General features: G+C 37.1%; 1 protein-coding gene across 1 annotated transcript in view; it reads left to right on the top strand.

Annotated features, from left to right (window-relative positions):
• Positions 1-23,515, top strand: part of MMRN1 (multimerin 1) — a 64,947-nt gene that overhangs the window by 17,233 nt on the left and 24,199 nt on the right. The window contains exons 2-5 of the mRNA XM_037046099.1: positions 3,351-3,470; positions 8,454-8,560; positions 20,489-20,608; positions 21,842-22,015. Of these exons, the coding sequence (XP_036901994.1) occupies positions 3,351-3,470; positions 8,454-8,560; positions 20,489-20,608; positions 21,842-22,015 (521 nt within the window). The remainder of the gene's footprint in view (positions 1-3,350; positions 3,471-8,453; positions 8,561-20,488; positions 20,609-21,841; positions 22,016-23,515) is intronic.

Raw genomic sequence — 23,515 nt, 5'->3', positions numbered from 1 at the left:
TTTCTACTTATTTAGACTCTTTAAATTATCTCAAAGATATTTTATGATTTTTTCATTTCTTGAGGTGAATGGTGAGGGATGTTCAGTAAGAACTCTGTTCCTCGGCTGGTCAGAATCCTCCACTACGTAGTGATAGCTGAGATCTCAGTTCAGCTCATGCCGCTCCCCAAAATATTCTCTGCCAGCCTTGCCAAGGCCACTCTGTGCAGGCACCGTATTCAGCCCAAGACGTAAGGATCACCAATGTTGACTTTTAAAATGACCAGCCCCTTGTCTCACTTAACTTTTGCCAGACATTCTAACCACTTCAGCAGGTCCAGACTCAGGTCTCTGTTTTCTTCACCCAATACTCTCTCTCTTTTGGGGTCTACCCAAAAATGCAGGCAGAAAATTAGATTGAATATGTAGCTCACATCCTGCATGTGTGTCCCTTATTGCAATAATCACATCACTGCATGGTCTGTTGTCTAATATCTGAAAAGTGTTGCTTTAGATACTTTGTCCAGCTTTATAATCTTTACCAAGGGGAGGTAAATCTGATGCTTTCTTATAGCCAGAGCCAGAAATTTCTGAAATTTATGTTTTTAGTTTATTCCACATAAAATGATAAAATAAGCTTATTAAATTTGTATCAGACTAAGGCTGATTAAAAGTTCATTGACTTAGCATAATAGTCTCCAGTTCCAACCATGCTGTTGTACAATGTAGAAATTCCTTTTTTCTCTCTGCTGCACAGTATGCCACTGTGAAATGTACCACAGTTTTTTAATCCACTCATTTACTGTTTCCAACACTTAGCTATTGTAAATAGCACTACTGTGACCATAGGGATGCATAGGTTCTTTTGAACTGGTGTTTCAGGATTCTTCAAGTGTATTCCCAGCAGTGGAATTGCTGGGTCAAAAGGTGGTTCGATTTTTAATTTTCTGAGAAAAGTTTTACTGTTGTCCACAATGGCTGCACCAGTCTGCATTCCCACCAACAGTGCACTAGGGTTCCCTTTTCTCCACAACCTCACCAACACTTGTTTGTTGATTTGTTAAAGATGACCATTCTGACAGGAGTGAGTCCATAACTCATTGTGGTTTTAATTTGCATCTCTCTGATGTCTAGTGATGTTGAGCATACTTTCATGTGTCTATGGGCCCTCTATATGCCCTCCTTGGAGATGTATCTATTCAGGTCTTTTGTCCATTTTTTAAAAGATTTTATTTATTTATTTTTAGAGGGGAAAGGAAGGAGAGAGAGAGAAATATCAATGTATGGTTGCCTCTGGTGTGTACCCTGCCAGGAACTGGCCTGCAACCCAGGCATGTGCCCTGACTGGGAATCGAACCGCGATCGTGTGGTTCACAGGCCCATGCTCAATCCACTGAGCTACACCAGCCAGGGCATTGTCCATTTTTTTAATTGAATTGTTTGTCTTTCTGGTGTTGAGCCATATGAGTTCTTTATATATTCTGGAGATTAAATCCTCATGTGGTGTATCATTGGCAAATATGTTCTCCCATACAGTTAGTTTTCTTTTTATTTTGATGATGGTTTCTTTAGCTGTGCAGAAGCTTTTTAATTTGATGTAGTTCCATTTGTTTATTTTTTCCTTTATTTCCCTTGCCCTGGGAGATTTATCAGCAAAAATATTGCTATGTGGGATATCTGAAATTTTACTGCCTGTTTTCTGGTAGAGCTTTTATGGTATCACAACCTATTTTTAAGTCTTTTATACACTGAGTTTATTTTGATGTATGGTGTGAGTTGGTGGTCTACACTCATTTTTTTTTGCCTGTACCAGTCTAGTTATTTTAACATCATTTATTAAAAAGACTGTCTTTACTCCACTGTATGCTTATGCCCTCTTTGTCAAATATTAATTGACCATAAAGACCTGGGTTTATTTCTGGGTTTTCTATTCTGTTCTGTTGATTTAAATAAGCCAGTCAGTGAAAGACAAATATCATACGACCTCACTTGTAACAGGAATCCAATGAACAAAATAAACTAATGAACAAAATAAACTAATGAACAAAATAGAACCAGAAACATGGAAACATGGAACAGAGTGACAGCCACCAGAGAGGTGAGGGAGGGGGAAATGGTGGAAAGAGGGGAAGGGACTTGAGGAAGAACATGTATAAATGACCCTGGGACATGGACCACAGTGTGGGGAGTGACTGTGGGAATGGGGTTGGGCTGGGTGGAAAAGGGCAAAGGGAGAAAAAATTGAGACACTATAATATAACAAACCACAATAAAAAAAAAAGAAAACAGAAGATGAAATGATCACATTAAAAATAAAAATAAAAGTGCTCTGAATCTATGGATTAAATTTAGGAGAATTGATATCTTTACGTTGGATTATCCTATGAATGAACATAAAACATTGGGTATTTTTTTGCTTTTCAATAAAACTTATAATTTCCACATATTAAATCTTACCATTTTTGGTGGATTTAACAAGATAATATTGTTCTTTTTGCTATTGTAAACATTTTTTTTAAATTTATTGCTCAAACATGGAACTGTAACTGATCTTCAAGATGTAGCTAAATTTTTCATTAGTTACAAAATTTTTATATTGATCTTACCTACATTGTTGAACTGTCTTATTCATTATAATCATTTGTATCTAGATGATTTCAGTTTCTTTTTTCATTATCATATCTTCTGCTGCTAAAAAGTTTTTTTTTCTCTTCTTGATCCTTATACAATTTATTTATTTATTTATCTCTTATTATATGCAATGTGTTATTATATAGAAGTAATGAATTTAGGTCTGAATCATCAATCTCAGTCCTAATACTGGTATTTGCTATAAGGGCAATCTTGAATTTTGATTTAGCTTCAGCTAAACCACACAGGTTCTGATTTTATTTCTGAGTTATTTTTTTAATCCTCATTCAAGAATTTTTAAAAATTGATTTTAGAGAAGCAGGAAAGGAGATGGAGAGAGAGAGATTGATCGCTCGCCTCCCATACATACCTCAATCAGGGATCTCTGACTGAGGTATGTATGGGAGGCGAGCGATCAATCTCTCTCTCCCTGACTGGGAATGAACCCACAACCTTTTGGTATATAGGACAATGATCCAACAAACTGAGCTACCCAGCCAGGGCTGATTTATTTTCAATTTAATTTGATCTCTCAGTATTCCTTTACCTTCCATGAGTACAGTAGTGCAGTAACAAATGTGTTTTTCTCATCTCTAGATATTTTAAAGCTATTTTATCAATATTTCAAGGTATCTGATCTGTAGTACTGGCACTAATAGATATGGTCCTATGAAACTGACTTTGATAAAAAGGATTCTTTGACAATTATTTTTCTGTAACAAAAATTTTCTCTTCCTTAGGAACTGGTGTGCTTATGTACATACCAGACTGTCTCCCACGGTGATAGTGGACAACCAAGTTACTTATGTTCCAAGTGCGAGAGGGCCTTGTGGCTGGAACAGTGGCTTCTGTCCCCAGAGGTATGTCATGGTTTTTGAAAATGGTAATTTCTTGCATCATAACTATGTATGACCTGAAATATAAAGAGAAAGTTAGTCATTCCATATACATATGTATAGTAGGATCACCACATTAAACTAGATGTATGATCTTGAATAAGTAAAATTTATATACTAATAATATTTGCCTCCTATGCATGTTTTTAGAATATGTGAAATGATGCAAGGATATGCTTATACTAGTACCTGGTATTTTGTAAGTCTCCAATAAATGTTAACTCTCATGCTTGTTTCTATTTTTACTACTACTATTACTTTTACTCAACACCTCTATCAACAATCATATCCTTTATTTTCTTTGAAATTCATATATGATTTTAAAGATTTATCCCTGATTTCCCTTTCATTCTATATTCAAATAAGGCCACAACTGGGAAAGCCACCAATTGCAAGTATGAATAGCAAAGCAGCTCAGTGGGCCTTTCTTCTTGTGTCTATTTTAATGACCCATGTTATTCAGTTTTCATTTAAATTTTTTCTTTAAATCTATGTAATTGTCCTAAAATGTGAGGCTGAGTAACTGATAAATTCTCTGAATTCATACAGTCACAGTGGCTCAGCTGGGCATATTTCAGAAGAACCAGCAATAAAATCTAAAATTGTTATTCAGCTCATGATGGCTAATGTTATGCAAATTGTCATACAAATAACTCAGGCGATGAATCTGACACATCGGCAATCTGGAACACTGTGCAGTAAGAATACATAAAATCTAGGTGCTTCTTAGTCCCTGGAGGAATAGCGACTACAGTTCATGGTCCAGAGAGCTAAGCACATCTCAGGTATCTGGGAGAGCTGAGCTCCAGTTCTGCTTTCAGCATTTAATTTCTTTGTGACAGTTTCCTGTTGACATGAGATACAAAGAGTGCCTTGTTTATTCTTTAGTAATGAAAATATTACCATAGACACCTGTATCATACCACCCTTCTGAGTTCAAGGTGAGCTTTTTTTTATCTCTTTAAGCAAACCAGAACTCTTATCTTTCTCTACCTTTGAAGGCATCTCCCCATTTGCTCATTATTTCAATATTTGTGCCGTGTTTGTCACTTTCTCATCCATTATGTCTGAGCCACATACAGCAAAAATTCCGTTTGCCAAATCAGGAACATTAACTCCAACAATAATGCAACTAACTGCTTGAGTTTGCCCTCGTAAACTCCAAAGAGTTCTTTTCCCAACTGCCTTACTTTGTATTTATCTTTAGCTACAGGGCTGGAGATGATATTTCACTGGACAAAGTTATTTACTGAATATAATTTACTGAAATAAGTAGAAATAAATCATTAGCCTACTTTTAGAGATGGAATGAATTTTAGCACTCATATTTTAAGTATATTTTGTCAATTATGCTCTTACAGTTGTCCCATCCCTCCCCCCTTGCTCCCACTCTTCCCCGCACACCCCACCCTCCAGCATCCCCCACCCCTTAGTTCATGTCCATGGGTGTACATATAAGTTCTTTGCTTCTCCATTTCCTATACTGTTCTTAACCTGCCCCTGTCTATTTTTTGCCTACCAATTTGCTTCTTATTCCATGTATCTTTTCCCCATTCTCCCCAACCACCTTTCCCACTGGTAACCCTCCACATGATCTCCATTTCTGTGATTCTGTTCCTGTTTGGGTTTTTTCCTTTTGTTTTATTTTTTTAGGTTCAGTTGTTAATAACTGTGAGTTTGTTGTCATTTTACTGTTTATAGTTTTTGATTTTCTTCATCTTAGATAAGTCTCTTCAACATTTCATATAATAAGGGCTTGGTGATCATGAACTCCTTTAACTTGACCTTATCTGGAAAGCACTTTATTTGCCCTTCTATTCTAAATGATAGCTTTGCTGGATAGAGCAATCTTGGATGTAGGTCCTTGCCCTCCATGACTTGGAATACTTCTTTCTAGCCCCTTCTTACCTGTAAGGTTTCTTTTGAGAAGTCAGCTGAGAGTCTTATGGGAACTTCTTTGTAGGTAACTGCCTCCTTTTCTCTTGCTGCTTTTAAGATAGTCTCCTTATCTTTAATCTTGGGTAAAATTATCTTTAATCTTATGATGTGCCTTTGTGTGTTTCTTCTTGGGTCTGACTTCCTTGGGACTCTGAGCTTCCTGGGCTTGCATGTCTATTTCCTTTGCCAGTTTGGGGAAGTTCTCCTTCATTATTTTTCAAATAATTTTCAATTTCTTGCTCTTCCTCTTCTCCTTCTGGCACTCCTATATTCAGATATGGGAATGTTTAAAGTTATCCCAGAGGTTCCTCACCCTCTTCTCATTTTTTTGACTTCTTGTTTTTTTATTCTGTTCTGGTTGGATGTTTATTTCTTTCTTTTGTTCCAAATCGTTGATTTGAGTCCCAGTTTCCTTCCTTTCACTATTGGTTCCTTTATATTTTTCTTTATTTCACTTTGCATGGCCTTTCTTTCTTTCTTTATTTTGTGACCATACTCAGTCACTTTTGTGAGCATCCTGATTACCAGTGCTTTGGTCTCTGCATCTGGTAGGCTGTCTATCTCACCATTTAGTTCTTTTTCTGGAGTTTTGATCTGTTCTTTTATTTGAGCCATATTTCTTTGTCCCCATACATCTCTTATAGTTAAGGGGTGGAGCCTTAGTTATTTGCCAGGGCATAACAACTCACCTCACTGCATTGTGGCACTGTATGTGGGGGAGGGATCCAAGAGGGAACAATGACATTTGCTCAGCCCTTGCCCCACTTTCTGTCACTTCCCTCACTTCCCACAAGTGGATTGTGCCCTTTTAGGTGCTGATTCCTGGATGAGTGGTTTTGTGTACCTTCTAGGACCCTGTGAGTTTCTTCAACAGACTCTCCTGTAAGACTGGGAGTTTCTCCTGCTGCTACAACCCCCACAGATTTTTACAGCCAGAGGTTTTGAGGCTTTATTTCCCCACTCTGGAACCCTAGGTTGTGTGATTTGTCTTGCTCTCAAATAGTTCCTCCTAGCTTAACTGCACGTGAATGTGGGACTACCTGGTCCAGCCCCGGCCTTGCCATGAGTTGCCTGCCCTGGCTGCCTGTCTACTCTCTGCCCTGACTGCCTGTCTCTGCCCCTCTTATCAGTCTGGGTGAGTGTTTCTTTAACTCCTTGGTTGTTAGACTTCCATGCAGTTTGATTTTCTGGCAGTTCTGGTTGTTTTGTTTTTAAATTGGTTGGTATCCTTCTTTTTGTTGTGCAAGGAAGTGAAGTGTATCTACATACACCTTTCTCTTGGCCAGAACTTCAGGGCTCATCTTAAAATTAAAGAATAACATCACACATTTTGAATTACCTCTCAAGTTACAAGCAGATATTCAAAACCTAAGTCTCCTAAAGCAAAGCCAAGTCTGTTATAAAACTTTTCCTTCACATAATCAAGGTTCATGCAGGACAGTGGCAACAGTGTCCCCACATGTATATGACAAACTGTAGATCGCACAGGGAGTGCTAACCACACCACACGGATTAAACCTCCAGCTTGATCTCTTAGGTATGGAACTTCAAGCAAATATTTCATCTCTCTTTCCCTCAGGTTCCTCATTAGCAAATCAGGGTAATAATAATAGTTTCTTTGTAGAACTCATATGAGCATTAACAAAATAATATATACCTATTTCATAAACTCATTAGCTAAATATTAGCTAAATATTGAAGTCATAAGGATAAAAACATTTGCATTTATGTACATAGAGCCTGAAATTGAGTATCATTCACTATTTATGAGGGAAGATCCCCCCAAATGGAATTTATTTATAAAAATGTATGTATTTATTCTTACATGTTTAAGCTTCACTTACCTTCAAAGTACTTTCCATTTGATGACATAAACACAGTACACCTATCAAGACTTTTTTCCACTGCTCAAAACAGTTTTTGAACTCATCAATTTTGATGTATTTTAGTAGTTTTGTTATTTTTTTCCTCATCTTTCCTTACATCAGTAAAACACCGCCCTTTGATGACTTTTTTCATTGGGGTAACAACAACAAGAAAAGTGAGTTGGTGTTAGACTGGGTGAATAGGAAGGGTGGGGCATGGGAATCATGTAATTTTTGTTAAAAAACTGCTGAACACTCAGATGGGGGGAGCTGGTGTGCTCATAAGTCACCCATCATGAAATGGTTAAATGTTTTCAGAGTCCTCAAAAAAATCACTGAAGCTAGATGTGGCATCTCACAATGCCAGCTGGTACAGTGACCACAGATGGGGTCCTAGAATAGTCACCTAGTTGGGGAAGCCTGTACTACAAGGGGCCTGCCCTCCAGATTTTTATGTCTGTCCTCTTTTGTATATTGCTAAAAAAAGTTACAGTTTCTTAATTTCTCTTTGATGGTTTCTTCTCAGAAATGTTTTCTCATGTTAGATCTCTCTCTCTCTCTCTCTCTGTCCCCATCTCTCTTTGTCTCTCTCTCTCTTTCCCTCACACCTTCTCTCTCAAAAAGAAATAGTACATTAAAAAATAATATATAGTATGATTTAAAAACTTGAGGAATGAGAAAGTTCAAGTTGAAAGTCATAGTGGAAATCATTATTTCAGTTAGATTACTAATATCCAGTTCCTTGTATGTTTTTTGATATTGGTCATGAGTAAAAAGGATCCTTTTAACTACAACAACATAAGAAATAACAAGAATTGAAATAAATTATCCTCACAAACTAGTTAAAACTATTATCAAGGGAAAAGTTATATTATCTTTAGAAATATAATGGTAGGTATAAGTTAAATACACCAAAATGTATGACCTTTAGTATATTTTGCAATGTGTTTGAAGAAACCAAACTTTGAAAGTAATATTAATGATAACTATAATACTAGTAATGATAATAATAACAACAGATAACATGGAATGCTTATTATTTAATATATTTCAGAACCATCCCAAACTATTTACATTCATTATTCCAGCTGGTAATTTAATATGAGACAAATAATCCATTTCCTTTAATTGCTCTCCTCTCTAGATCTCAGAGGACATCAAATCTTGTCTACAGGATGCAACATAAAATCGTTACCTCATTGGAATGGAAGTGTTGTCCTGGATTCAGTGGAGCAAAATGTCAGCTAAAAGGTATCATCTACTATAAATTTTGTTATAAAAATTAGAAGCATAAAACTTCTGAAGGATATGCAACTGATTCCAGTAAAGCTTCATTTTTCCCTCTGAACAAGTTAACTAATTTCTAAACAAACCATTAGGACTGTTCCCTTTTCAGAGCTTCCTAACTTAGTAGGTAATAATTGCACCCCCAAATCTCATAAGCTGTTCTTTAAAATTCCCCCCTCATTCTTATGTCAGTTTTACATGATTAATAAATGGAGATCTGATTAAATATCCTACTTTTTGCTTAAGTATATGCTATAGAAGTGTGTCTTAGTAAAATACCAGAAATCCTAATTTTTAAACAAATTATCATTTGACATGACCCTTTCAATTTTTTAAATATTTTGTTTATTTTATTTTATTTTTTAAATATATATTTATTGATTATGCTATTATAGTTATCCCACTCCCATCCACCCCCTTTATTCCTTTCAGCCCTGCACACCCACTCCCACCCACATTCCCCCTCTTTAGTTCATGTCCATGGGTCATACATATAAGTTCTTTGGCTTCTACAGTTTCCATACTATTCTTAACCTCCCCCTGTCTATTTTCTACCTACCATTTATGCTTCCTATTCTCTGTACCTTTTCCCCCTCTCTCCCCCTCCCCCACTGATAACCCTCCATGTGATCTCCATTGCTATGGTTCTATTCCTGTTCTAGTTGTTTGCTTGGTTTGCTTTTGTGGGGTATTTTGGGGGGAGGGTTGGTTTTTGCTTTAGGTTCAGTTGTTAATAACTGTGAGTTTGTTATAATTTTACTGTTTATAGTTTTTGATCTTCTTCATCTTAGATAAGTCCCTTCAACATTTCATATATTAACGGCTTGGTGATCATGAACTTCTTTAACTTGACCTTATCTGGAAAACACTTTATCTGCTCTTCCATTCTACATGATAACTTTGCTGGATAGGGTAATCTTGGATGTAGGTCCTTGCCTTTCATGACTTTGAATACTTCTTTCCAGCCTCTTCTTGCCTGCAAGGCTTCTTTTGAGAAGACAGCTAAAAGTCTTATGGGAACTTTTTTGTAGGTAACTGTCTCCTTTTCTCTTGCTGCTTTTAAGATTGGCTCCTTATTTTTAATCTTGGGTAATGTAATTATGATATGCCTTTGTGTGTTTCTTCTTGGGTCCAACTTCTTTGGGACTCTGAGCTTACTGGACTTCCTGCAAGTCTATGTCCTTTGCCAGATTGGAGAAATTCTTCTTCCTTATTTGTTCAAATAAGTTTTTAATTCTTTCCTCTTCCTCTTCCCCTCTGGCAGCCCTATGATTTGGATATTAGAACTTTTAAAGATGTCCTGGAGGTTCCTAAGCCTTTTCTCATTTTTTTTTTTTTAAATTCTTGTTTCTTCATTCTGTTCTGGTTGAATGTTTCTTTCTTCCTTCTGGTCTGCACCATTGATTTGAGTCCTGGTTTCTTTCCCATTACTGTTGGTTCCCTATACATTTTCCTTTATTTCACTTAGCATAGCCTTCAATTTTTCATCTAATTTGTGACCATATTCAACTAGTTCTGTGAGCATCCTAATTACCAATATTTTGTACTTTGCATATGATTGGTTGGCTATCTCTTCATTGCTTAGTTGTATTTTTTTCTGGAGCTTTGATCTGTTTTTTCATTTGGGCCATTTTTTTTTGTGGTCTCTATGTGCCTGTTACATAGTAAGGGGCAGAGCCTTTGGTGTTCACCAGAGCCGGGCAACCCATATCACTGGATTGTGAGCTGTATGTTGGGGAAGGGGTCTGAGAGGAAACAGTGGCACTTGCTCCACTCTCTGCCGGATTTCAGTCACTTCCCCTGCTGCCCACAATCAAAGTGGGCTCTTCTGGTGCTGATTCCCAGGTGGATGGGGTTGTTTATGTTCTAGGACCCTGTGGATCTCTCCAACAAACTCTCCCATGAGGCTGGGAGTTTCTCCTGTTGCCTCCTCAATCCCCACAGGTGTTTTCAGTCAGAGGTTTTGAGGCTTTATTTTCCTGTGCTGGAATCCTGGGTTGCATGGTCTGTCTCTCCCCAGTTGTTCCTCCTGGTTTATTTACATGCACATGGGGGACTGCCTGGTCTGCCAGCCGCCTCCTCACCTGCCCAGGTCCTCCAGCTGCTGCTTTGCCAAGAATCCTCTCTGCCCGGCTGGCCTGTCTCCGCTCCTCCTACTGATCTGGATGAATGTTTCTTTTTTTAACTCCTTGGTTGTCAGACTTCCATACAGTTTGATTTTCAGTCAACATGACCCATTTTAGTAATGAACTATAGAAATTATCCCTGAAAGTATACTCTTCGATATAACCCTTTAAAAATAATTTTAAAAATCCTCTATTTTTCTTCCAGTTTAATTTTTTGAAATACTATTGTTTATACATGAAATTCAGTTTTAAAGAATATGTACAAGTATGGTGTGAATTTAAACAATCCTAATTAAGCCATTTTTCAACTGAGATTATAAAGATTTTCTGGTGGCAAGGCTGATAAAACACACAGTAACCTGCTGTGACCTAATATGCATGTGACTAGTATTTTGCTTATGGCTTTAAACAAGTTCTCTTTGAAAAATAATATATGGCATCAGTATTCATATTTGAAATGGATTAATATTCAAACAAAGACCATTAACTATGGTGGGGTATTTAATCAGCTGTTTAGGAGACTGCGATTAACAATAAATGTAATTGCAGAGAAACCATTATGATTCATATTTTGAAAAAAGGAAGTTGTAATACAAAAGCAATAGGAACCCTACAGTTTAGTAGGGATAATATATATGGTTGTTCTAGCCCAATTCAATGAGAATCTAAAGAAAAATTTCATTGCAATGCTATTTGCTCCAGGTCTAGCCTGATTTTCAGAGATGTTACAAAGATAATATATTTTCAGAGTGTAGCATGAATATGCACTTCATTTATAATCAGGTAAAATAAACATTTAAACAAAATATATCTATACAAAATATTTGGAAACAATATCATTTAGCATATTCTTTAAAAACTCAAGTATGATACTATGTTCATAGGACTTTGGACTTCCAGGAGATTCACAGATGTACTCATAGTGATAAAATATATTTATTTATAGTCTATATTTGACAGATGGCTAAAAGTTCTGGGCTGTACTTAGAATTATATTTCTAAAGCCTAAAATCAGTTTTTATATTTCTCTTCTCATATGAAGAAAGATTTCTTAGAAAAATTAATTTTATTATGCTTTCTAGAGATTCAAGTCTTTGTTCACAGCATGGGTTTCTAGAGATTTAGAGTCATTACACCTCCTAGTGCAGAGAGAGGCTGAATGCAGATACGTGGCAGGGAGCAAAGTCTATGTCAAAGGGTGTTGTAGGCTCTAGATGACAGAGACTGCTGCTGCTTCAGGTTTTGTGTTTTTTATACTTAACTATAGTTGACCCTTGCACAATGGGTTTGAGGAGCTAACATCTTGCATAGGTGAAAATCCATGCATAACTTTTGACTCCTCCACTAACTGAACCAGAGTCACCCCTCTGAAGGGGATTAGTCCCAGGACTCCCACAGAGATACCCAAATGCACAGATGCTTACATCCCCTATGTGAAGTGGAGTAATTCAGTGCATACAGTGGGTCCTCTGCACTAGTCAGAAATATTGTTTTCCACCTGAGTTGGTTGGAGACAGAGGATACAGAGGGCCAGCTGTTTATTTATTGAAAAATATTTACTTATGAGTGGACCTGCACTGTTCAAGCCCATGTTGCACAGGTGTCAACTCTAGTTGATTATCAATCACTTTGGTAGAGTATCTACACAAAGGAAGGAAACAAATAAGAATTTCATCATCATAAATATATACACAAGAAGCAAGACTAGTTGACAATTTGAATGTCTACTATGTACTGTCATTTCCCTTTTCTCATAGTATTATGTGAAATATTTAAATTGAGTTCAAATACTTTAGTTTTGACTATTTAGTGACACCTTGTGTTCTAAGTGGCAGCAACCTATGGATTGTTTAATACTAGATTTATAAATTGTTATCTTGAATGCCCATCAACAATCATGTCCAAGACTGTGACTTTTTGCTATAATCCTGTAATTAGAATTTCAGATTCAGGTATTTTTCTGATTAATCTCCTGTGGAAAGCTCTTTTTTTTTTTTCTATTGGAATCATTTTCTGATGGCAAGTATGCCCATTATATGATATTGTCATGCAATTAATTCTAATATCATTGCAATCCCAAAAGAACCTAGTTGCTCCCTACAATACGCTGACCAGCCTGCTCTTCAGTTTTATTGCAGTACAAGCTGCTGGATTTTTAATTAGTGCAACTGATACGTACTGGTAGAATGGAGAACTCCTGTATCCCTGTGTCCCTTCAACAATTCTTCATTATCTCATCTATCCCAAGGCTTTTCTGTTTCGTTTTGGGTTTTTTGTACATTTTTTCCTTCTGATTCTCATCCAATTACATATCAAGTACCCCTCTTTTTATCCACTTTATATACGTGCCAACAGTCTTTTATTCTTTTTATATGGTAGAAAAAATTGTCAGGTTTCCTTGGACAACACTCTGCAGGCTGTCTCAAATGAGAAGCAGCTGCACGTATGGCAAGAATAATCGGTGTAGACAATCTGTCTTTAAATCCCTTCAGAGCCCTCAAGGGTGTGGAGTAGCCTGCTTATGTAACTACTGTGATAATTACTTCAGTGTTAGTCCTTCGCATCCAGAGGAGATTATTTTACTCACAGAAAATCCTAAAATACTACATAAATTTCACAAATCTCTGCTTCCCCAGCAAGTTTCCCCCTCACAAACAAAATAAATTTAACAAAATAAAAATAATGATTCCCTTTAAAATTATATTGCAGAAGGAAGATCTTTTTTAATTATATAAAAAGTGATTAATAGATAAGAATAAATTGGAGCTGCCAGCGACTATACTCTTTTACTTCTCTACTCAGTGCCCATCTGTCTTTTTCTTTCTCCCTCTGCCTCTGTATGTCCATCCAGAACCTGCTAGGAAAAAACATGGTAACTCAAAATCCATGAGACAAAAAAAAAAAGAAATCCATGGGACAACTCTTCCCGTGTCCTATTCTACAATGTGCTGTTTATAGATATGGCCTTTTTCTGTAACTCAGAAAGTCAAAAATATTGTAATAAGTTCTAGATTAGCTTATTTAAAATATTAGTCATACTTTCAAGAGGAAACCAATTTTTAAAAAGTATAAGTGAATAGAACTTTGTTCAAAGGAGGAACATCAATCGAATGGCAATGTAATAGTTTTGATGTATTTTACATTTATTACACTTTTTGAAGAGCAGACAGTTTGTCTCCAGAAAAAAATCTAATTTGGTGATATGATATTTGAGATTTTTTTGAAATGTTAGTAGCAACACTTTTTAAACCAATCTTTATAAAATTTGCAATAATGTGCTTTTCCAGTAGGTGTCTCTATACTGCACTGAAGTAGAACAAGGAAATTGTGGCTTTTTCTAATGCCAGGAAGAACAGGAATTTAAGCTCAAATAATGCCAGACTAGAGAGGAAAAAGAAAGACTTCTTTGCAAATCTCTTTAAAAAATAATCCAGTCAGCTTTAGTCAGATCCTCTATATAGGAAAAAAGGTTAAAAATTAATAAAATTTTGCTTATATAAAGTCTGTTACGGATATTTTAAATGTGGAAAAAATGTAATCGTGCAGTTATTGGAATAACTGAACCCTAACATATGTTACAAGTGTATGAAAACATTTCATTTCACAAGTACTGTGAAATAATTCAATAAATTATATAACAACTATTTTAACTAACACTTTTAAATGGGGCTTCTCCAATAAGATTATTTTAAAATATTACTTAAATTAATATGAAATGAAGTTATAATCTTTAAAACAAAAAAGCCCTATATTTCTTATATTTTTGCCTATCTTATTCTTCCAAGTGGTGATTAATGTTCTTTAAAAAAGAACTCCTCCTGTAAACATGTTGCTCAATAAAATCACATTTCATTTAAAAAAAAATCTACCTTATGTCTTTGTTGCTCCAAACTGCCTTGTTCAATTTAACTACTAAATCTCTGTAAATTTATTATATCTACCATGTGTTGTGGACCGCTGTGCCTCATTTTAGGAATTGTTACTACCCCCCTGTGGCTAAGGATGAGCAAGCTACGACCTCTGGAATGAGAGCCACAGGAGACAAAGCTTGTCTCTGGTAGCAAACGCTGCCTCAGTTTCCTCCCTGCCCCCAAAGCATGGTTGGAAGTCCATGACGGGTAAGACCCCTCACAGTGGGGGGCAACGTAGACCAGACACGATCACTTGGGAGGCCATCATGGAAGGACTCGGGGGCTGCAACAAAGAGCAATGGACTCTCCCCCCCCCCAGGTTTAACATAGCCCGAGTCCCCATGTCCTCTGGGAGAAGTGCTTCCTGACTCTAATCCCCTTAAACCTGAATATCTGATGGGGAGGGGTGCAGCTCCTTGCCTTGCTAGAGTGTGTCCTGGGGAAAAATCTGGCATCACAAAGACTTCCTGATAAACCTGTGAAACCTGCTCTAAGAGTGCTTTCATTCATATGTTAAGGGTTCAAGCAGGGAAACCTAAAACTCTGTTCCTGACAGACTCTGACTCAGACTATCTACTGTTTGATCATTGCTACCCTGTATTCCTGTGTATTACAACCCAATAAAAGCCCCTGGAGGAAGGGGCTTGAGGCCTTTTTCCCCTGAGAAACTGGTCACTGCTCAAGGCCTTTTTCCTCTGGGAAACTGGCCACTTCTCCTCCCCAAGCAGATCACATCATGTCTCAGTCATGTTTACTCTTATCTGTGGCACATGGGCGGGGGGTGGGGGGACTTGCAAGGAAAGTCGCCCCCACAACCAGGCAAGCATTCACTTAATATTGGAGGATCAGCTGCAAACCTCTCATCAAATTACACAACATTTCTGGCTCTAAGCAAGAGAGAGCAAACTTTTTCATTACTGAATTGCCATTATTGACTTCCTCCATTTGTCTAAAAAGTCTGGGAAAAAAAGCAGTCACAAATAACACCTGGATAATTAGGAAGGAAGGAAGGAGGGAGGAAGGAAGGAAGAAAATTCACCTAGTATGTAAGTTGCAGCTCTTGACATTTGCCAACCTTGCTTTCTTCTCTAAGTCTATAGTGCAAGGAAAAGAGTAATTGTATTGGGAGAAGAGAAAAGGGGGATTTGACTTTTTAAATATATGGAATTATTTAAAAATTCGAAGTTCGTAAGTAAATGCCTTTTTGTCTCAGCTCCTGTTTCTTAGGACCAGAAATCTATGCCCTGTGGGACAAAGCAAAGGTCTGTGATTAAGTGCACGAAGCGATAGATTGCCTCAAAAGCCTAGGATCTGTGGCAGTCCTTGTGGTAGAGAATACATTTGGGAAGACAGAAAGTTTGCTAAACGGAAAAATAAAGAGCATCAGTCATCCAGGAACTTTATCACAGGAGAGTAACTGACTCCACTGTCAGAGATTCTATCAGCACTTCTCCAACCAGCTAAATCCTGAGCAGTAAATTGGGATAAATGCAAGCACTGAACTCAGGTCAACAAAAGAGCTAGAAAAAAAATAACATAAACTACCGAATTTGTTAAACAGACATTTCAAGTCTTTAACAGCCTTGGCAGGGACCCCATCTTATGATTTCCAGGAAAAAGAGGATCATATGACAATTGAATCCCAAAGATCTTTGTGTGACATTTATTGCTTTTTTTTACCTTAGCAGTACAAGTTTCATAACCTAATTCCTTCTAAAGCAATTAATTTAAACATAACTATAGCTAAGAGCAAAGGGAAAGTTTAATGCATGCATTAAATCACATTAGTTTTGTCACTCAATATTTGAAGTATTTTTCTAATTATATTTTCTTTTATTTATTTATTTTCTGATTATATTTTATTTTAAATCAGTCTTTTCAAAACTTTACAACATTATGGAGAAATTTTATTTAATATATTATATATTTCATATATATGATGTATCCACATCATGAGGAGTGAATCACCAAAAATTAGTATCCAAAAAACCCAGAGACCTTCACTCAACACGTCTATGAATTATTCTTTATCCCTTTCAATTTCTTTTTTTTCTTTCTGAGAAAATGACTTGTCATTGATTTAATTTTTTCTAATCTGATTTTATTTCTAATCTGATTTTCTCTAATATGTCACTTTCTTTTCCCTTGTTTGTAAAAATACAGCATTTTTCCAGATCACATAATGACATTTATTTTAAATTCTTTTGACCCTAAGGTCAATAGAAAATTAGGTTTTAACTCTTCAGTTACCTCCTTTCTATTGATGACACTTGACCTTGTGCCCAGGTTTGTTTTCACTTCTTGCACATGCAGGATCTTACCTCAACTGTGAGGCACAGAGGGAACTGTGAGGATAAAGTGCCCCCACCCAAATATGACCCTGGAATACTTGCAATACCCCGCCTACTCTTGGGTGAGTGCGTGCTGTGATTCCCTGCTTTTCCAGTCTTTTTCAAATGGAGAAGGAAACTAAATGTAATACACTGTTCTAATCTCCGCATTCAATGTACAACATACAGCACTTTATAAACAGTGAGATAAGAGACCTGTTTTCATTAGAATATAATAATGTAATATAAAAATGCCTTATGATTTATGATAAACTTTAGCAAAGTATTGTGAACCTCTAGAAATCAACTCTACTTAAAATGCTTGATTTTCACTGATGTCCCACCACTTCAGTCAGGGTCATGAGCACCTTGACCCACCTGTCTCTTGATTAGGAGGGTCGGGTAGCAAGGCTTGGGGCCATATTCAAACATTGGACAACAAAGTCAGTTGTTACTTTGTATATCAAAAATTGTTCCATGCTAACTAGTTTTAATCATTTATTATGACTTCTGAAATAATACTTATGAAAACTGTGCACTGAAAACAATTAGTATGTAATAACAAATAAACTAAAGTAAGCACCAAACAATTTGATGATTCTGCTAAAACACTGTGTGTTTCATAAACTTGGTGTAGTGCCTGTCATGGTCCCAGCCCAGCAGACTGTTAGTTCTGAGAATACTTACTTCTCAGATATGTCACAACAGGAATTCCAGGAAGCATCTGTCTACAAGACATATCCTTTATTATGCATCCACAAGTAACTAGCAACAAGTTCATTTTATATTTATAAATAATTTACCAGTTATCACACTTTATTATTGCATATTTGCCAACAGGAATGGCTTCATTTGAACATCTAAATAATTGGTAGATCACATTAGTGCATATTGACTAAATATGACCTTGGAGGTGAGGTATGGAGAACTTTGTGAGATGCCAATGATGAATAATAACCTAGGTTTTTCATGGGAAGGGCCTTTTATTTATGCGACATTCAGAATTGTCAGTGGGCTCTATGTTTGATTGCTGGGAAGGTGGCTCCAACTCTCTCCACATGCTTCCAGGCTCAGCAGGACATACTCAGGGATCTGGTGTCATAACAACAGAGAGAATGGAATTGTCTGCCTGAGGGAATAATCACGGAACTGGGACCGGCACCTTCCACCCCAGCCTACTTCGCCTCCTCCTTAGAAAGGCTCACTTCACTATGGAGGGAGGGCTAGGAGACTCGGGTTTGCATTCACTGGAGTTAAACTAAATCCTCCAACATAGGCTCTTGTTATCCACAAGTGTGTGTGACTGTTTAAAAATCTATAAAGATCAATTTCTGGGCAATTGTAATATAAAAATCTCTGGTATTTTAAGCAATGAATTTACTTATTAGAATTAGAAAATTTTGGAAGTTGTTCTAAATCAGTGCTTCTTAAGCAGGTTGTACTTCAAAATCACCTGTAAAGTTTTAAAATTATATATATATATATATATATATATATTTGTTTCTCTTCCCCCGAACTGATCTGAATCAGAATCTTCAAGTAGGGAACTGGAAAGAACATTTGTTTGACATTTGTCATGTTCCAAAGTTCTCTGGTACTTCTGATTTCCATAACTGATGAAAAACCACTATTGCAAAGAAATGTTAATGTGGTGAAAGTTAATAAAAGAAAAGGAAATCTTCCTAGCAACCTTGTTTGTGTGCCACAAAACAATATAGTCTCTGTTTTCACTACTTATTTATGACTTCCTAACAAAGAACCTGCTCTCTGTTAAGTGATGGTGTGCCTTTTAAAGCACCAGCTCTTTTTGTGTTCCTCTAGCTCAAAAAGGTAAGAACGTGAAAAGAACGTTTGTTCATCCTGACGAACCCACCTGTTCCATTGCTGTAAATACAAATTTGTATCACGAACACTCCTTTACTGCTGAGGGAAACAGGGGAGGTAGGGAGGCGGGAAGTTGCTGAGGAAGATTAATCTTTACACCCTCGTCACGTGGTTCCCACACTTTAGTGGGATCACCTGGAGAGCTTGTTAAACCATAGATTGCTGGCCCACTTCAGTTTTTTAAATGAGCAGATACAGGGTGGAGCCTAGAAGTTGCATAGCGGAAAGTTCCCAGGTGATACTAATATGGCTGATTGAAGGACCCTAGTTCCAGAACCGTTGCTCTGAGGATCCTCTTGGGTAGGCAGATTTTAGCTGCCAGAAAAAAAAAATGTTTTAGTACATTATCTAAGGAGGAATCTTGATTTTAAAAATGTGTGCAATTATTTAGTAGATATATTTGTAAGAGTTAATTTGAATTTAGACTATAAGAACTTTATTGCTAGGACTTAGCAGAAAATTAACAATTCCCACCACACACAGCAGCCCCCAAATAAGTACACTTTTTCCCAAACTGCAGATTGTCTTATCCAACCAAATAAATCCAATTCTGTAGGACTATCTGTGATACAGCAGGGAGAGGGAAGGCAGGGAGAAACAAAATCAAAACAAAAACCTTGGACAAGAATGGAAATTCATTGATTTAGTTCAAAACTCTGAAGAAAAGCAACACAAAATTCAATCTGACAATACAGACTACCTCAAATTAGTGTTAAATATACTTTCTATGGAGTAGAGATGCTTTAGTGTTATTGTCACAGCCGCATGTACCTCAGAGAGAATAATTGACATGTGCCAAAGGGTCATTTTATTGGTACATAATTTCACATGGGAAGAAGTACAGACACCAAACACTTGTTTTCTCGTGTTTGATATGCAGACTTCAAAGAATAAATTTGTTCATTAGAAGTCTACAAATTATAGATATACATTACTTCATATGTTTAATATTTTAATGTCTTCCTTTACTTGTTTTCCCCAAAGAAATTATATCACCATATTAAATAGTACTTGATTCATAGGAAATGGGAAGCAATTTCTTTAACAGAAAGGTTTATCTTGTAAGACTTTCTATTTTTTTGAAATGTCACTGATTTCACAGGTTGATCCCCTTGAGGCATGTCCTATAATAGTTTCCTTTTACTTGTAGTTATCAGGTTTTGAGCCCATGTAGTTCTTAAAAATCCGGGGAAAACCAGCTACTTGGCACTGTTACAGGAATCCATAGTTCTCCCTTATTTCCAGGTAGACACCAGTTGGAAATTGCATTGTTAAACAAGCAGCCCTTGGAGCAGGCAACTTACAGAACTGCTATGGCTTTTAACACGGCTGATTTTAAGGTCCCCTCCATTAGACAGCGGTTTATGCCTGTCAGTTTGCAGTTTCCCCAAACTACCAACCACTTTCGTCTGAGAGGAGACCTGAGTACTTCCTGAGAACACAATGAGAGGCCCGCACTTCCCGACATCAATGCCCTCGCCCACTGCCCTATGGGTGCTGGTGGAGCCGCTTCCTCTGCCATCCCCCAGGCAGGCTTCGGTAGACGCGAAAATGAATGTCAGCCCCAGCGTTGCTCAGGACTGGAAAAAATGAGGCAGTCTCAGTGTGTAACTCTCTCTCCTCTCTTTTGCTTCTGTCTAGCCCAGGAACAGCAGCAGCTGATACACACCCACCAGGCTGAGAGTCACGCAGCCGTTGGCGGAGGGACAGCCGAGCAGCAGCGACAGCAGCGACAGCAGCAGCAAGATTGTTGTGACCCAGGTCACGGATTGTAATTACTATCATCCCTAACCCACTTCTTGTCAATGCTATTTACGACAACTTCCAAACAAGAAATCACTTGGCTGTCAAATGTTTGTTAATGATACATTAACATACTTCTGAACCCTTGGCTATTGGTGCTGCATATTGAGAGAACCTCTGCCTGAGCTGCAGGTTCCCAGCCGGGAGAGACCCGGTGTGACTATTGAAGCTCTGTGCACAGACACAGAATGCAAATGCTGTTACTGGGGGGTCACAGGTTTCCAAAGTAAATTCAAACTTTTGTCCTCCAAAGAGTGCAATCATAGGAGACACTTGACGTGGAAGGAATGGCGTGATTCTTTCAAGGGAGCTAGAAGGCTTCCTTCCACGGGCTAGAGTAGATAGATCACTAAGGAACCGTGATCACTGACTGGAGAGAAGAATTATTGTTGAAGGATCTTCTGTTGATCCCAAACTGTCCTATTACAGATGTTCTCATATTTCCAATCGTAAATACTATTTCTTTTAGGCTTCATTTAATTTCTTAGAAACATAGTTTGGTTACTGATAAAACATCTCTTCACTGTATTTGGAATAGTTATACAAAATCATTCAATCAAATTAAGAAGTGTGACTTAAGGGGATCTCTTTAAGAATGCAGGTAAATATAGCTTAGAAACTGTACTCGAGTTTTTTTCTAAGGAAATTCAGTGTCTTCATAAAACATCATAAAATCATCCTTGAATTATTGAAGTGCATTTCAAAAGCATGAAAAGTATCTTTGCTATATACAGTTATTTAAACTGAGATCTATCTCCTATTAAAGAATGCCTCAGGAAAGGACAAAGTTCTCAGAATGTAGATACAGCTACATATATATGTGCACATACACAGCTAGCCATATTCAATGCAAGCACACTGGCTCTGAAGGCAGGTGCCAAGCAAATTATTTTCAGTTGAGTTATTTTTATTTTTTGACCCAGAATTTCTTTATCTACTGAGAAGAAAATATTTTAAAGCTAAGCTATTTTAGTTAAAAGATTTTAGAGCTCTCAGCTATTATAAAACTTTCTTACAAATTTCCACCCCTAAATAGTATAAAATTCTGGTTGTCATTTGCAGATAGCCTATACTTTTAAATATATAGTGCAAACTTTATTTGCTTGAACTACCTTTAAACCTATCATAATATTTGAAAGGTTTTAAATATGTCTTTTTAATGTTTCCAATTTTCTCTTCCTCCACACACAGCAGTGGCACAAAAAACGACCGACCAGATAAACCACCAAGCAGAGAAACTGGCCCTTTTGCAGAACAAGATTGACGATATTTCTTCGGCTGTGACGGATGTGAGGAACACATTCTCCTCCCTAGAAGAGAAAATCAATGAAAATAAAGGCAGGGAATTTCAATCTTTCCTAAAAGGTAAAAATAAAACCAAGTAAATCGTTCATTCAATTCAGACAAAAGGCAAATAACTCATTTATCTTTTGTCACTTAGGTATCTTTGCTTTAGATGGGGGGGTATATTAATTTGATATAGATTTTTAAATGAGATATTTTTAAATAACTTAGTTTCTGAAATAATTTGAAAAAACTAAATATTTTTCACTAGATAGTCATATCTTTGACTAAATATTTCATCGATTTATTGATGTTATATGCCTAGTTATAGCTTAACTGACTGGTATTCCTTTATATTTAAAAGAAATCTGACTATGAACCATATTTAATTTATGTTTACTGTCGTTTCCAGTTCAGGATACAGATGAGATTAAGGGATGATTAACACAATAGCTAGATTCATGGCTGTCTCGGTAACATTGATGAAGATGCAATATCTAGCTCCTGGAGTATAATCAATAAAATATATTCTAAAATACCTCAGGTCAGACAAATAATAATTTCTTTATAAATGTGAATCAGCTTTGCCTGAATTTTGTGCTTTTATTTTTAACAGCTATTATTTTTTATTGTATTTTTGCCATCACCATCTATCCCCCTTAGCCCCTCTGCCGCCTCCACCTACGCCCTCCCCCTAAAACCACCACACTGTTGTCCCCGCCCATGAGCCCTTTTTATTTTTCTCTCTACCCCCCCCAACCCCCCCCCCACAAGAGCTGTCAGTCTGCTCTCTATCTATGAGTCTCCTCAGGAAAGGGGAAAAATAAACAAATGGGACTACATCAAACTAAAATATTTTTGCACAGCAATGGGAACCATCAACAAAAAAACAACCTGCTAAATGAATTTTGTGCTTTTAAAGCAGCAGGCTGTGTTCCTTTCTGGGGGTTCAATGGGGTGATCTGTACCCTGCTAATTCAAGTTGTCAGAATTCATTTTCTTGCAGTAGTAGGACTCAGGCTTGTTGTCAGCTTCCAGAAGCCACTACATTTCTTGGCTCACGGACTTTTTTCTGTACCTTCAAAAGCCTACGACAACTGTCGAGTCCTTCTACCGTCTCTCAGACCACTCTTCTACTTTCCCCTTCCTCTTTTGAGGACACACAGGACTACATTGGGGTCACATGTATAATTCAGACTCATCTCCTCCTCTCACAGTTCTTAACCTTAATCACATCTCGTAAGGCCTGTTTGCCAAGTATTGTAAGATAACATGTTCACCATTCCAGGGAATTAGGGTGTGGATATCTTGGATGGAGCAGCATAATTCTGTCCCCCACAGGTATTTGTAGATAATGAATAATGGCTGCAGCCGTGCTAAGCACAGGGTACAATGGGTCTGATTGATGGTTTCAACAAATCCAGTGGCAGGAGACTAGGGAAGGCTTTTATGAAGAGAAACCATCTCAACTAATTAAAGATTGTTCAGGAAGAATTAATTAGCCAAAGTGGTTTTGGATAAAGCGTGGCTATTCTACTAAAGTATCTTAGCTACTAGGCACTTGGTTCACTGGGTTTGTTG

This window comes from Sturnira hondurensis, unplaced genomic scaffold, assembly GCF_014824575.4.
Source record: "Sturnira hondurensis isolate 20B ecotype Veracruz unplaced genomic scaffold, ASM1482457v3 Scaffold0004998, whole genome shotgun sequence".
NCBI lineage: Eukaryota > Metazoa > Chordata > Mammalia > Chiroptera > Phyllostomidae > Sturnira > Sturnira hondurensis.
Note: the sequence above shows the minus strand (reverse complement) of the source record. Positions and strands in the feature narration are given on the sequence as shown.